Source organism: Ascidiella aspersa, chromosome 4, assembly GCF_963924565.1.
Source record: "Ascidiella aspersa chromosome 4, kaAscAspe10.2, whole genome shotgun sequence".
Taxonomy (NCBI): domain Eukaryota; kingdom Metazoa; phylum Chordata; class Ascidiacea; order Phlebobranchia; family Ascidiidae; genus Ascidiella; species Ascidiella aspersa.
Window position 1 is genome coordinate 10,747,952 of NC_139450.1, and position 13,313 is coordinate 10,761,264.

Here is a 13,313-nt window from a genome sequence, read left to right on the forward strand (position 1 = left end):
GAGAGATCACTTAATAAGAAGCGACATGTATACGTTAATAGACTGGTCCATTTAACTCGAAAAGCAGCAAGATTCTTATTTTCTAGCGCAATATGGTATTCTGATTTTGTTCACTGTTTTAACCATGTTCTTGAACATTATTAAAGAATGCAAAGTTTTGGCGTATTTACATCGATAAATCACAAAGCGAGCACAAATCAGTAAACAGTTTAGTAATTCATTATCATTTACAGTACCAAACAGAACATGCAGTTACTGGAATGGTTTGTAGGGATATAAACAGTTTTGATGAAATCCAAGCAGTAACTTCTTCCCAAAATTTTGCAACAAGTTTGCAATAGAAAAATACATGAGAAATTGGTTCAACATTTAAATTGCAAAAAACACACCGGTTGGTTTCACTTATCAAAAGAGAATAGCGCATCATTGGTCACAATCGCACGAAGATTAAGTTTAATTTGAAAGTATCGCAGTTTAGTTTCATATTTGGCTTTACAAATGTTTTTATGTAACCTGTCCTAAGGAGTTGTGTCGGGTACAAGATTTAAAATCCCGTTCCCACTTTTTTGTATAAAGTTTTTGATGAGTTATGTATCTGAAGTATCTGCCTTAAGGTAGTGACTATAGTTTAGAACCGAGTGGCGAGCCTGCCGTGGAGTGGTCTCACTCGGGTGGGAGAGCTAAAAAGATGAATATTGTAGTAGTGCCCACATAAAAACGGTTGGCGCCCCCTAGTGGGGTGGGCCGCACCGTATTAAAATCTCTGCTACAAACAGCTAAGCACGCCAGTTTCCCTAGCATACACTATAAAGGTCAACTGGTTTATTTGAGTGGACCACAGCTTTCATATAATTTTTTTTCTAAGGTAACACCAAAAGTTGAAAATTGCTGACGAGTAAGTTTAAAATCAAAAGGTTGTGTTGTACAAGTGCTTAAAAGCGGCCACTGGAACGGTTCAGTTGCCACATTGCTATACGTGCAACTATTTGCTGTTTTTTCAGTTGACTAGTTAAGGGTTCATAAAGTCGTGTTCCGCAATAGGTTTGCATGTAGTGATAACATGAAATGTGTGCTGTGGTGTTACCGATGCCTAATGAACTGTTCTAAGTATTTAAACTTATCTGAAAAAAGTGTTTCAAAAAACAATTGAATCAATTTTGCTTCACGAGAAATATATAATGTTTTGTGAAGTGGAAAAATTACGCGATATCGCAATGAGTTAAGGTGTTTCATTTTATGACTGTTGGCCCTAGCTACCGAACAGGCTATACTGACTGACTTAGTAATCGTAGTAATCATATAATTAACACAGATCAATATATATACCGGTATTAATATTTTTTTAATATAATTTTATATGTATATATTGTCGGGCGGCATGGCATTTCTGCTAATTTTTTTAAATTTATATTTCCCTTTTGCTAATTGAGACGTCCGTCAGTATTCTTTTTTAATCTGTCAGATTGGGAGTGCTCTAAAATATTCTTTAAAAATGGAAAATAAGTCGAACCTGCTGACCACGGCGGTTAGTCAAATGGCCCGAGTCAGTTTGCTCTTGGTGCACTGGGCGATATTGGAGTCCTACTATTCAGCATTTGTGTTCCAGTACGTGCGGCCCGACGTGCTTAAGATTAGCATACCGGCGCTCCTGGACCTCGTGTTCGTGCAGCTGTTAACCTCCATATTCCATTATCTCGTCGACGCCGCGATCTGGTGCGCGAGCGAAATGCGCAAAGCCTTAGATGGATATCAGAACCAACAGCAGCAGCAACACCTAACATCGTCCGCAAGTAACTCCAACAAACTGTTGACGGTTAATCACACCACGATCTCCGGAAAGCTGTGCTTTGTGACCCTGAGCAGCTTGATCTTACCGTTGTGCAACTTGCCCATTATGGACGACCACGGGATGCTGCGCCTCGCCATCTACTCGATCGGGATAATTGTGGCGCCCATTCACATGAGCTACGCTTCCAAACACGTAAGTCAGTTGATGACGTGATTGTTGTTATGTTTGTGGCAAACCCGAAATTTTTATTCAGCTTTTAATCGGGAATTTGTTTTCGGAAATACACATTTTACCATTAAAAAAATGTTTCAAAGATCTCGGCGAATAACTTTATATGTTTAATATGACTGTGTATGAATACGTATGGCTGCATTGTGAAAAAACAAGATTGTGAATAACGTCACTTTTTCTTTGGAACTTATTAAAGCATAACAAATTAATACCGGGTAAGTTACAAACAAAGTGTAGCTTGAGTTGTTGGGTACCTCTGGTGCAAAGCCCGCTTTCGGTTTTGTACAATACAACAGTCTTAATCACAATTCGTGTTTGCTTGACACTTATTTTACTGTGTTTGTTTATTTATTTCCAGTTAAACAGATAATTGTTTGCTTGTAAATAACAGGAGAAGTGGCCCTTGGACGTGCCGATTTCGCTCGCCATTTCGATGAGCATACGCTGGGTTAACTTCACCGACGGCGTGATGCACACGACTCTCGTCGGGAGCGTTATTATTGCGCTATTGGCGGTCACTTCACACTTTTTAGAAGAAGCCTTGCGCTGGCGAAACGCGCTATGCTCAAGTCGTACGTCAAAACCTAAAGTGCATCATGTCCGATACGACGAATCGGAAATCATCGCCACGCGGCCGCTTAATGTTCGAGCGATGTCTGAAATGTCGAAGGATGAAGATGCGGACAACGCTGATCCCGATAAGGTTTGGGATGTCGACATTGCGATTAACTTTTGTCGCAATTCACCCGGCGTCCGGTGGATCTTAGTGGCGCGCTACTGCTACCTAATTGTCAGCTGCCTCTCGCTCGGATCTCTTACCTGGATTACCCACTGGGTGGGCCTCTCTCCGGCCGTAATAAGTCGCTGGTCGGAGGTCAAAAATCCCTTCCAGGTTAACTACCTGCTAGCCTGGCTGTCCGTACTCGGATGCATCTTTGTCGCCTTTCTTCCATACAGAAACGGCTTGCCGTTGCGACCGGCACGGAAAGTATCTTGGCTTTTGATTGGCCTGTGGACCACGGGCTTAACGCTGCAGTTCACTTGTACCAAATGGAAAGCGATGATAGGCGGCTGTGCAATCACGTTCATACTGCCCGCGCAGTGGATGTACACCCTTCACTCGATATTACGCTTTGGGGTGCTTTACAACGACAACAGAGCGGTGCTGTCGCTCTGTATTTTCCTATTTTGTGGTTGCTGGGTTGCCCTTCACTTTCTGGGCGCATTTACTATGATCCCAATGCTCACCACCGTCTTCTGGGGCCACATGCGTTCAATATTCAGCGTGGCAGCGGGGCTGGCTGCCCTTCCTATCGTGCTTGACGTGGTGTGTGACGTCAAAGCTTTCACGACGAAACGCGACTTGTCAAACGTCAAGTTCTCGTTGTCCAATGGGAAGATGGATAGGCACAGCAGAAAGCGGGCGTATACAGCGTTACTTATGCTGGTCGCCTTCATGACTTGCACATCCTTGTACGGCTTTCGCTTGAAGGTTAAACCAGATCTGGAGAGCTACGATCAGTTTTCGAAACCAACTTTCCGCGTCATGACCTTCAACGTAATGAACGGCAAGTCGTTGCTCGAAAAGCCAAACCTCTACGCGACCGCTGCGCTAACGGCCAAATACGACGCCGACATCTTCGCCTTCCAAGAGTCGTTCGCCTTCCTGCCCATATTCGCCGGCGTCGACAACACCTACTACATTGCGGCCAGTGAAGGCATGCACGCGCATTACGGGGTTAACTCACTCAACGACGGCGGCGGCGACATCGGCATCTTGTCACGGATTCCCTTCTTCACCGAATCGGCCGAATCTTACCCAAAGTTCGGCGACGTTGCTGTCATCAGTTACGGCATCAGCAAGATAGAAGTGCCCCTACATAATGCTGAGCCAGGAAAGCCCCCCAGGATATTAAGCGTTATTTCGACTCACTTGGCTTATTCGGGAGCGATGAGCGGCGCCGGCGACTTGTTGCAGCCACAGATCGATTATCTGGCCCAAGTGCTGCACAGCACACCCGACCCCGTGATACTGCTCGGGGACTTGAACCTTGCACCCTCAGATTCGCGTCTTGACTTTCTATATAACGGCGCAAACATGACAAGTGCCTATCCTGGAGCTCGCAATGACACTTCCGCGTTTCAAGTTCCTACGACGAATGGTGGCGGTCAAACGGAGCCGATTGATCACATCTTTTACCGCGGCTTGAGGCTTGCCGAAACAGCGCGTGTTCTTAACGAAACTGGTTTAATGTCGGATCACTATCCGGTCACTGCGTTGTTTTACGTTGATTGAACCGTTAATAGCAAAATTCACATAAATACATTGCTGACCATTTCATGGATCTTACACATTTTTTTCCCGTAATTTGAAATAAAACATGTAATCGAACTACCTATAAACATTCATGATCGAGTTTTCTTTCTTCGACATAAACCTGCACGTCAGACAATATTTTTTGTTATTTGCTTTATCTTGACTTCCTAAAAAAATATAAGGTTGTTGTATTCTGGTACTTTTAGCAAACTGGAGAACTTCCAGATTGAAATGGTCGCTGTTTTCTGTTTAATGAGCCCGAATATAGTGGCATCGCCTTATTCAGCTGTCCGTGTTTGATGCGAATTTGAAACATCTCTTGCTGTTGTTGCAGTAATTGTTTTGTGTAAGGTGATGATAACATTGGCGTTTGTTTGTGTGTTCTGGTTATTAACTACCAGTGTTCAGATACTTTCGAATCTCGTCTAAAGAATAACGATGTCATTGTTCCGTGTTTATTATGCTTGTTCAAGCAGAACGATATGGTCATTAGTTATCGCAAGCAAAACCCCATATAAACAAATGCTTTCAACTAACACATTAAAACACACACACACTTTTTGCATTACCCGAGAAAAAAAAATTGTGTTAAAAGCTGCAGACCCCTTACAAATACGAACGAGCGTGCGATACTTGAATATACACTGTCCACAAAAAAACATAATATCAAGGCGTTTAACAAGTGCCTTTTGCTTATTGTCAAGCTATAAAAATGCTGTTTTATTAAAGTGTGCCGTGACTATGTAAGTTGAAAAGGATTAATTGCTGTATATCATGAAGCAGTAAGGTTAGCTTTTATAATATCATGTAATTTGATTTACCGCCATTTGTATTTTTTGTGGATTTAAAGTTTGTGACCCACGCAATAGAAAGGTTTGCCAGTCCTGGCATATGTCAACACCCGACTTTATTACGCTCGGATCGGACATCTTATCTTTCCAGAAACCGATGTATGCCGTTTTCAGGTAAACCCAATGTTTCGTGTTTAAAATCTTTTGGTCGTTATTTATGGACGAATTAATTTAAATTTGAAATTAATAAGAATAAAAAAACCTGTTTAACGTAGCCAGTTTGGAACACATTCCACAGATACGCGATTTATTTTTCTGTTACCGGTGGAGGCGAGCATTTATAAGTTTTACGAGAAGTTTGACCAAATGAACGCGAGTCTAATTTTATAGCGGTTGTATTATACTCACACTTTCTCACATTCCTCGACCTATAACTTAAATGTGCGGCTAGCTATCGAAGGAAGGATTTTTTTATTCTGGATTACGGCTTCATTATTAATACATTTTGGCAAAATGGTTTTGTTTTAAACAAAGCGGTACGCATAGCATCCAGTGGTGTAACAAGTCATTAAAATGACTCAAAAGTCATGTCATTTTTAGAGCAGGTCAATTTCAATCAAGTCCTTGTCGTAAAATTAAAAAAACTATTAGAATGGTAAACTTGTTCAATGAGCTAAAACAAACAATTAAAACGCATTCTAGCAAGCACATCGTTTTTATTCTAGCAAGCACATCGGCAGCGTTGTGCAAACTTATATGCTGACTGATGGCCAAATATGCGGATCCACATAAGGGCGCACAAACCTTTTTATCCACTTTATGTTGGTTATTACTTAGCAAATAAGACAATTTAGTTGGTTATAACCAACATACAACTGTTTAAATCTTTTACAAAGGCTTGCTATTAGATATAAAAAAATCTAATTTACAGACAAAAAAATTATTAGAGATAAAAAAAATTCAAAGAGAGCAACGACCAATTGGACAAACACGTCTTCTCATTCCTGGTAATTATGCAGATAAGAATGTGGTCACAATGACTATGCGTTTTAGATTTTTGTTTAAGAGACCATAAAACCAAGTATTTGTGTGAGAGGTCAAACACGAAAGGCTGTAGCCGGTAACGAATTTACGCTGTGTTGGATGGCTGCGCATCTCTTAGCAGTTTCAGTAAGATTTACTAAACAGTACTTATGTATAGGGTTACAAAAAACGTTTCGCAGTATGTTGTTTGGCTATATAGCAGTACAAATTATCAATTCTATTTTTGTTCACATTTACGTCCTGCATATTCCTTACAAAGGTATTTTGATATATATTTTGTTCGAGTGTGCTTATGATTAAACGGTGGTCAGAGGCGGATCCAGGATTTTAGTGTTTATTTTGTTTTACAATATGGTAGTAACCCAGTTTCATTTAAAATATTTTTTCTTACATTCCTGGACTCACCAGTCTAAACAGGTTAAGATTTTTAATGCAAATATGTTACCGTGAACAGGTTAATGGCCCTCCTGTCGAATTAATAAAAGTCGGGCCCTAAAGAGCCCAAAAGATATCCACCCTGATTTACAACATGATACTGACTTAATTGTCGCAGCGCTTCACCCGTCTCGAGTTAATGAACGGTGACAGCCGCACCTCGTCCAACTTCGCTTTCGTAGTGTCGGCCAACAACAGGGCCTCAGCGCCCTTTGCGGCTGACTGTGAGTGCGCCCTACATTGAGCTCCTTCCCGTTTTCTCAGTTGAACCCGCAAGCCGCTCGGCACAAAAGTTCGACGTCGATTTTCGCTCGACGTCAACGTGATATTCGGCTACGAAAATGTTTGGCCTTCACCGGCAAATCAATTGTTTTTGTTTTTGCTTTGAGAAAGATACTGTTGTTTTTCGGTTACAGTAAATCTAGCTCTTCTATTATAGGCCTAATGCACATGTTAGACCTGGTAGCCCTGGCAGGTCAGTTTACTCTTAGCTTTTGCTCTGAATTTGGCAAAGTACAAATTTTTTATATTTTTTTTTATTATTAACTACAAAAATAGGAAAATAAACATAAAACTAGACGGGGGTGCGGTTGTTGTATATTTTGTCAGGGGATATATTATCAGGGCTTAGTGTTTATTTTCAATTTTTACTTTATTTTAATTTGTTTTTTTAATTTGTTTTTTAATATTTTGTATTGTGTACTTTATATTATATATTTTGTTTTTCATTTTCCTTAACTTGTTTCTGCAAGCAAAAACAGATATGGGCCGAAAACTTCCCCACTTAAAATATGCCTTTGATGCGAAAGTGGTTCAAATATGGCGTAGAATTTGGGGAATGATCGAAACATATATTTGATAAATAGAATTTACTTAGATAATGCATATGGCTATTTTATTAAATTTTGACCAGCTTACGTGTTTGAAAATCAAATATTATCATTCTCTTAAAGACTAAAAATGGTTTAACGCCTATGGTTTGCTATACTTTTGCAAACTTTCACTAGGTAATTTTTTACCATAGCTTGGTCCGAGCAATCACTGTTAAAACAGGCTTTAAATCTGTCGTTTCAAACAATATGAAAAACACTATTACGTGCCTAATACGCAAACTATTAAATCGAAAGTTTTGCTAGATAAGTTTAGGCCTGATGTTGGTATGCTGGTTGGAGCAAGATGCACAACAGGTGCTAACAGAGAGGCGTAGACTGCCTTAAGATTTCGCATTTAAACTTGCGGCGGTAAATACACCCTATTGACACTTAATTATTAGGCGAAGCTTATCGCGAAGTAATTGGTCGCCCCAAAAAATGCTGACGCCGCATTTAAAGCAAGCATTATAAATGTGTCGCCGATATTCTGCCTTGAACATCCCTACTCGAAATGCTTCCCTCCGTTAATTGTACGGTGGGTGAAACTTTATTCACGGCCTTACCTCTTTGTGTATTACCGCGACAATACGATGAAATACGATTTGGAGAATATTGGAAACATCGTATTTGGAGAATATTTGCTATTTGCACCTGTTCTGTATGTTACTCCAATCCAACATATCTACACACAATTATAAGTTGTGTATAATAATATAATAACTTATGGCTTTGAAGCGAAGGGGGTTCAAATATGGCGTAGATTTTGGCAAATGATCGAAACATACATTTGATCAATAAAAATTTACGTAGATAATGCTTACGGCCATGTTATCACATTTTGGTCAGCTAGCATGTTTAAAAAGTCAATATTTTCATTCTCTCTAAATGATTTAACGTCTATGGTTTGCTATACTTTTTCCAACTTTTACTGTGTAAATTTTTACCATGCCTTGGTCTGAGCAATCACTGTTGAAACAGAGTTTAAATCTGTAGTTTTGAGCAATATGCAAACACGTTTATGTGCCTAATAAGCCACGTTTTATATTGAAAGTTTTGCCAATTTAAATCCAATAAACGCAAGATTTATTTATTTATGACGCCATGTTATGACGTAGCTTTGTAACGTCGTCGTTAAGAATGCGTTAAACTTAAGCTTTTTGTTGTTGCGGCCCTTGTATAATTATATTTGCTTAGACCTGGTGTTGATATGTTTGAATGGTGCAACAATTACAACATGTGCTAACAGAGATGTGTACACTGCCTGTAGGATTCGCATTTAAATTTGCGGTGGTAAAATATTTTGTGTTGTAAGAGCAATAGGTTTTTTTACTTAGAGAGGCCTCTTTATGAAAGGCAAGTCGCATGTGCATAGTTTTACTAGGCAAGCCACTTCCAACACAAATGTTGCACGCGCGGGACAATAGGGCGCAGCAGGGATGCCAGCAGCCGCCTCGTCGCGACGCGAGCTGGACAAAGCAAGCGAATATGAACGAATTCTGTATGAAAGTTTTTCTGCTGCTAGATGGCTGTCGTTAGCTACAAAGTGCTAAAACGCACTATTTCAGGTTTTTACCCCCCAAGCAAAGGCCCCTGGGAGTGCAGCCTCATAAACTTTTACAAAGCACCTACATACCACTCTACGCCATGTCTGAAAATTTGAAGGTTCTACGATGTCTACTTTTTCTATAAAGCTTCGGACAAAAGTCGGTCTGAAACAAACCATAGGAAACCATAGGAAACCATAGGAAACCAAAAAAGAACTAGACGGGGGTGCGGTTGTTGTATATTTTGTCAGGGGATATATTTTCAGGGCTTAGTGTTTATTTTCAATTTTTACTTTATTTTAATTTTTTTTTTTTTTATTTTTTTTTTAATATTTTGTATTGTGTACTTTATATTATATATTTTGTTTTTTCCTTAACTTGTTTCTGCAAGCAAAAACAGATATGGGCCGAAAACTTCCCCACTTAAAATATGCCTTTGATGCGAAAGGGGTTCAAATATGGCGTAGAATTTGGGGAATGATCGAAACATATATTTGATAAATAGAATTTACTTAGATAATGCATATGGCTATTTTATTAAATTTTGACCAGCTTACGTGTTTGAAAATCAAATATTATCATTCTCTTAAAGACTAAAAATGGTTTAACGCCTATGGTTTGCTATACTTTTGCAAACTTTCACTAGGTAATTTTTTACCATAGCTTGGTCCGAGCAATCACTGTTAAAACAGGCTTTAAATCTGTCGTTTCAAACAATATGAAAAACACTATTACGTGCCTAATACGCAAACTATTAAATCGAAAGTTTTGCTAGATAAGTTTAGGTCTGATGTTGGTATGCTGGTTGGAGCAAGATGCACAACAGGTGCTAACAGAGAGGCGTAGACTGCCTTAAGATTTCGCATTTAAACTTGCGGCGGTAAATACACCCTATTGACACTTAATTATTACGCGAAGCTTATCGCGAAGTAATTGGTCGCCCCAAAAAATGCTGACGCCGCATTTAAAGCAAGCATTATAAATGTGTCGCCGATATTCTGCCTTGAACATCCCTACTCGAAATGCTTCCCTCCGTTAATTGTACGGTGGGTGAAACTTTATTCACGGCCTTACCTCTTTGTGTATTACCGCGACAATACGATGAAATACGATTTGGAGAATATTGGAAACATCGTATTTGGAGAATATTTGCTATTTGCACCTGTTCTGTATGTTACTCCAATCCAACATATCTACACACAATTATGAGTTGTGTATAATAATATAATAACTTATGGCTTTGAAGCGAAGGGGGTTCAAATATGGTGTAGATTTTGGCAAATGATCGAAACATACATTTGATCAATAAAAATTTACGTAGATAATGCTTACGGCCATGTTATTACATTTTGGTCAGCTAGCATGTTTAAAAAGTCAATATTTTCATTCTCTCTAAATGATTTAACGTCTATGGTTTGCTATACTTTTTCCAACTTTTACTGTGTAAATTTTTACCATGCCTTGGTCTGAGCAATCACTGTTGAAACAGAGTTTAAATCTGTAGTTTTGAGCAATATGCAAACACGTTTATGTGCCTAATAAGCCACGTTTTATATTGAAAGTTTTGCCAATTTAAATCCAATAAACGCAAGATTTATTTATTTATGACGCCATGTTATGACGTAGCTTTGTAACGTCGTCGTTAAGAATGCGTTAAACTTAAGCTTTTTGTTGTTGCGGCCCTTGTATAATTATATTTGCTTAGACCTGGTGTTGATATGTTTGAATGGTGCAACAATTACAACATGTGCTAACAGAGATGTGTACACTGCCTGTAGGATTCGCATTTAAATTTGCGGTGGTAAAATATTTTGTGTTGTAAGAGCAATAGTTTTTTTTACTTAGAGAGGCCTCTTTATGAAAGGCAAGTCGCATGTGCATAGTTTTACTAGGCAAGCCACTTCCAACACAAATGTTGCACGCGCGGGACAATAGGGCGCAGCAGGGATGCCAGTAGCCGCCTCGTCGCGACGCGAGCTGGACAAAGCAAGCGAATATGAACGAATTCTGTATGAAAGTTTTTCTGCTGCTAGATGGCTGTCGTTAGCTACAAAGTGCTAAAACGCAATATTTCAGGTTTTTACCCCCCAAGCAAAGGCCCCTGGGAGTGCAGCCTCATAAACTTTTACAAAGCACCTTCATACCACTCTACGCCATGTCTGAAAATTTGAAGGTTCTACGATGTCTACTTTTTCTATAAAGCTTCGGACAAAACTCGGTCTGAAACAAACCATAGGAAACCAAAAAAGAATAGACGGGGGTGCGGTTGTTGTATATTTTGTCAGGGGATATATTTTCAGGGCTTAGTGTTTATTTTCAATTTTTACTTTATTTTAATTTTTTTTTTTTTTAATTTTTTTTTAAATATTTTGTATTGTGTACTTTATATTATATATTTTGTTTTTCATTTTCCTTAACTTGTTTCTGCAAGCAAAAACAGATATGGGCCGAAAACTTCCCCACTTAACTTATGGCTTTGATGCGAAAGGGGTTCAAATATGGCGTAGTATTTGGGGAATGATCGAAACATATATTTGATAAATGGAATTTACGTAGATAATGCGTATGGCCATTTTATTACATTTTGGCCAGCTTACGTGTTTGAAAAGCAAATATTATCATTCTCCTAAAGACTTAAAATGGTTTAACGCCTATGGTTTGCTATACTTTTGCAAACTTTCACTAGGTAATTTTTTACCATAGTTTGGTCCGAGCAATTACTGTTAAAACAGGCTTTAAATCTGTCGTTTCAAACAATATGAAAAACACTATTACGTGCCTAATACGCAAACTATTAAATCGAAAGTTTTGCTAGATAAGTTTAGGCCTGATGTTGGTATGCTGGTTGGAGCAAGATGCACAACAGGTGCTAACAGAGAGGCGTAGACTGCCTTAAGATTTCGCATTTAAACTTGCGGCGGTAAATACACCCTATTGACACTTAATTATTAGGCGAAGCTTATCGCGAAGTAATTGGTCGCCCCAAAAAATGCTGACGCCGCATTTAAAGCAAGCATTATAAATGTGTCGCCGATATTCTGCCTTGAACATCCCTACTCGAAATGCTTCCCTCCGTTAATTGTACGGTGGGTGAAACTTTATTCACGGCCTTACCTCTTTGTGTATTACCGCGACAATACGATGAAATACGATTTGGAGAATATTGGAAACATCGTATTTGGAGAATATTTGCTATTTGCACTAGTTCTGTATGTTACTCCAATTCAACATATCTACACACAATTATAAGTTGTGTATAATAATATAATAACTTATGGCTTTGAAGCGAAGGGGGTTCAAATATGGCGTAGATTTTGGCAAATGATCGAAACATACATTTGATCAATAAAAATTTACGTAGATAATGCTTACGGCCATGTTATTACATTGTGGTCAGCTAGCATGTTTTTAGAAAGTCAATATTTTCATTCTCTCTAAATGATTTAACGTCTATGGTTTGCTATACTTTTTCCAACTTTTACTGTGTAAATTTTTACCATGCCTTGGTCTGAGCAATCACTGTTGAAACAGAGTTTAAATCTGTAGTTTTGAGCAATATGCAAACACGTTTATGTGCCTAATAAGCCACGTTTTATATTGAAAGTTTTGCCAATTTAAATCCAATAAACGCAAGATTTATTTATTTATGACGCCATGTTATGACGTAGCTTTGTAACGTCGTCGTTAAGAATGCGTTAAACTTAAGCTTTTTGTTGTTGCGGCCCTTGTATAATTATATTTGCTTAGACCTGGTGTTGATATGTTTGAATGGTGCAACAATTACAACATGTGCTAACAGAGATGTGTACACTGCCTGTAGGATTCGCATTTAAATTTGCGGTGGTAAAATATTTTGTGTTGTAAGAGCAATAGGTTTTTTTACTTAGAGAGGCCTCTTTATGAAAGGCAAGTCGCATGTGCATAGTTTTACTAGGCAAGCCACTTCCAACACAAATGTTGCACGCGCGGGACAATAGGGCGCAGCAGGGATGCCAGCAGCCGCCTCGTCGCGACGCGAGCTGGACAAAGCAAGCGAATATGAACGAATTCTGTATGAAAATTTTTCTGCTGCTAGATGGCTGTCGTTAGCTACAAAGTGCTAAAACGCAATATTTCAGGTTTTTACCCCCCAAGCAAAGGCCCCTGGGAGTGCAGCCTCATAAACTTTTACAAAGCACCTACATACCACTCTACGCCATGTCTGAAAATTTGAAGGTTCTACGATGTCTACTTTTTCTATAAAGCTTCGGACAAAAGTCGGTCTGAAACAAACCATAGGAAACCATAGGA

General features: G+C 39.1%; 1 protein-coding gene across 1 annotated transcript; it reads left to right on the forward strand.

The window, feature by feature from the left end:
* Positions 1–1,451: 1,451 nt before the first annotated feature.
* Positions 1,452–5,258, forward strand: LOC146147172 (uncharacterized). Its single transcript, XM_083387738.1, has 2 exons — positions 1,452–1,981; positions 2,412–5,258. Exons 1-2 carry the CDS (start codon positions 1,493–1,495, stop codon positions 4,314–4,316), a joined length of 2,394 nt encoding a protein of 797 aa, XP_083243864.1. The 5' UTR covers positions 1,452–1,492; the 3' UTR covers positions 4,317–5,258.
* The last annotated feature ends 8,055 nt before the right edge of the window (positions 5,259–13,313 follow it).

Excerpts from the sequence above, each read along its gene's own strand:
- LOC146147172 (XM_083387738.1), top strand. The coding sequence starts at position 1,493 with ATGGAAAATAAGTCGAACCTGCTGACCACGGCGGTTAGTCAAATGGCC. Across the intron at positions 1,982-2,411 it reads TGAGCTACGCTTCCAAACAC|GAGAAGTGGCCCTTGGACGT; the intron begins GTAAGTCAGTTG and ends TGTAAATAACAG.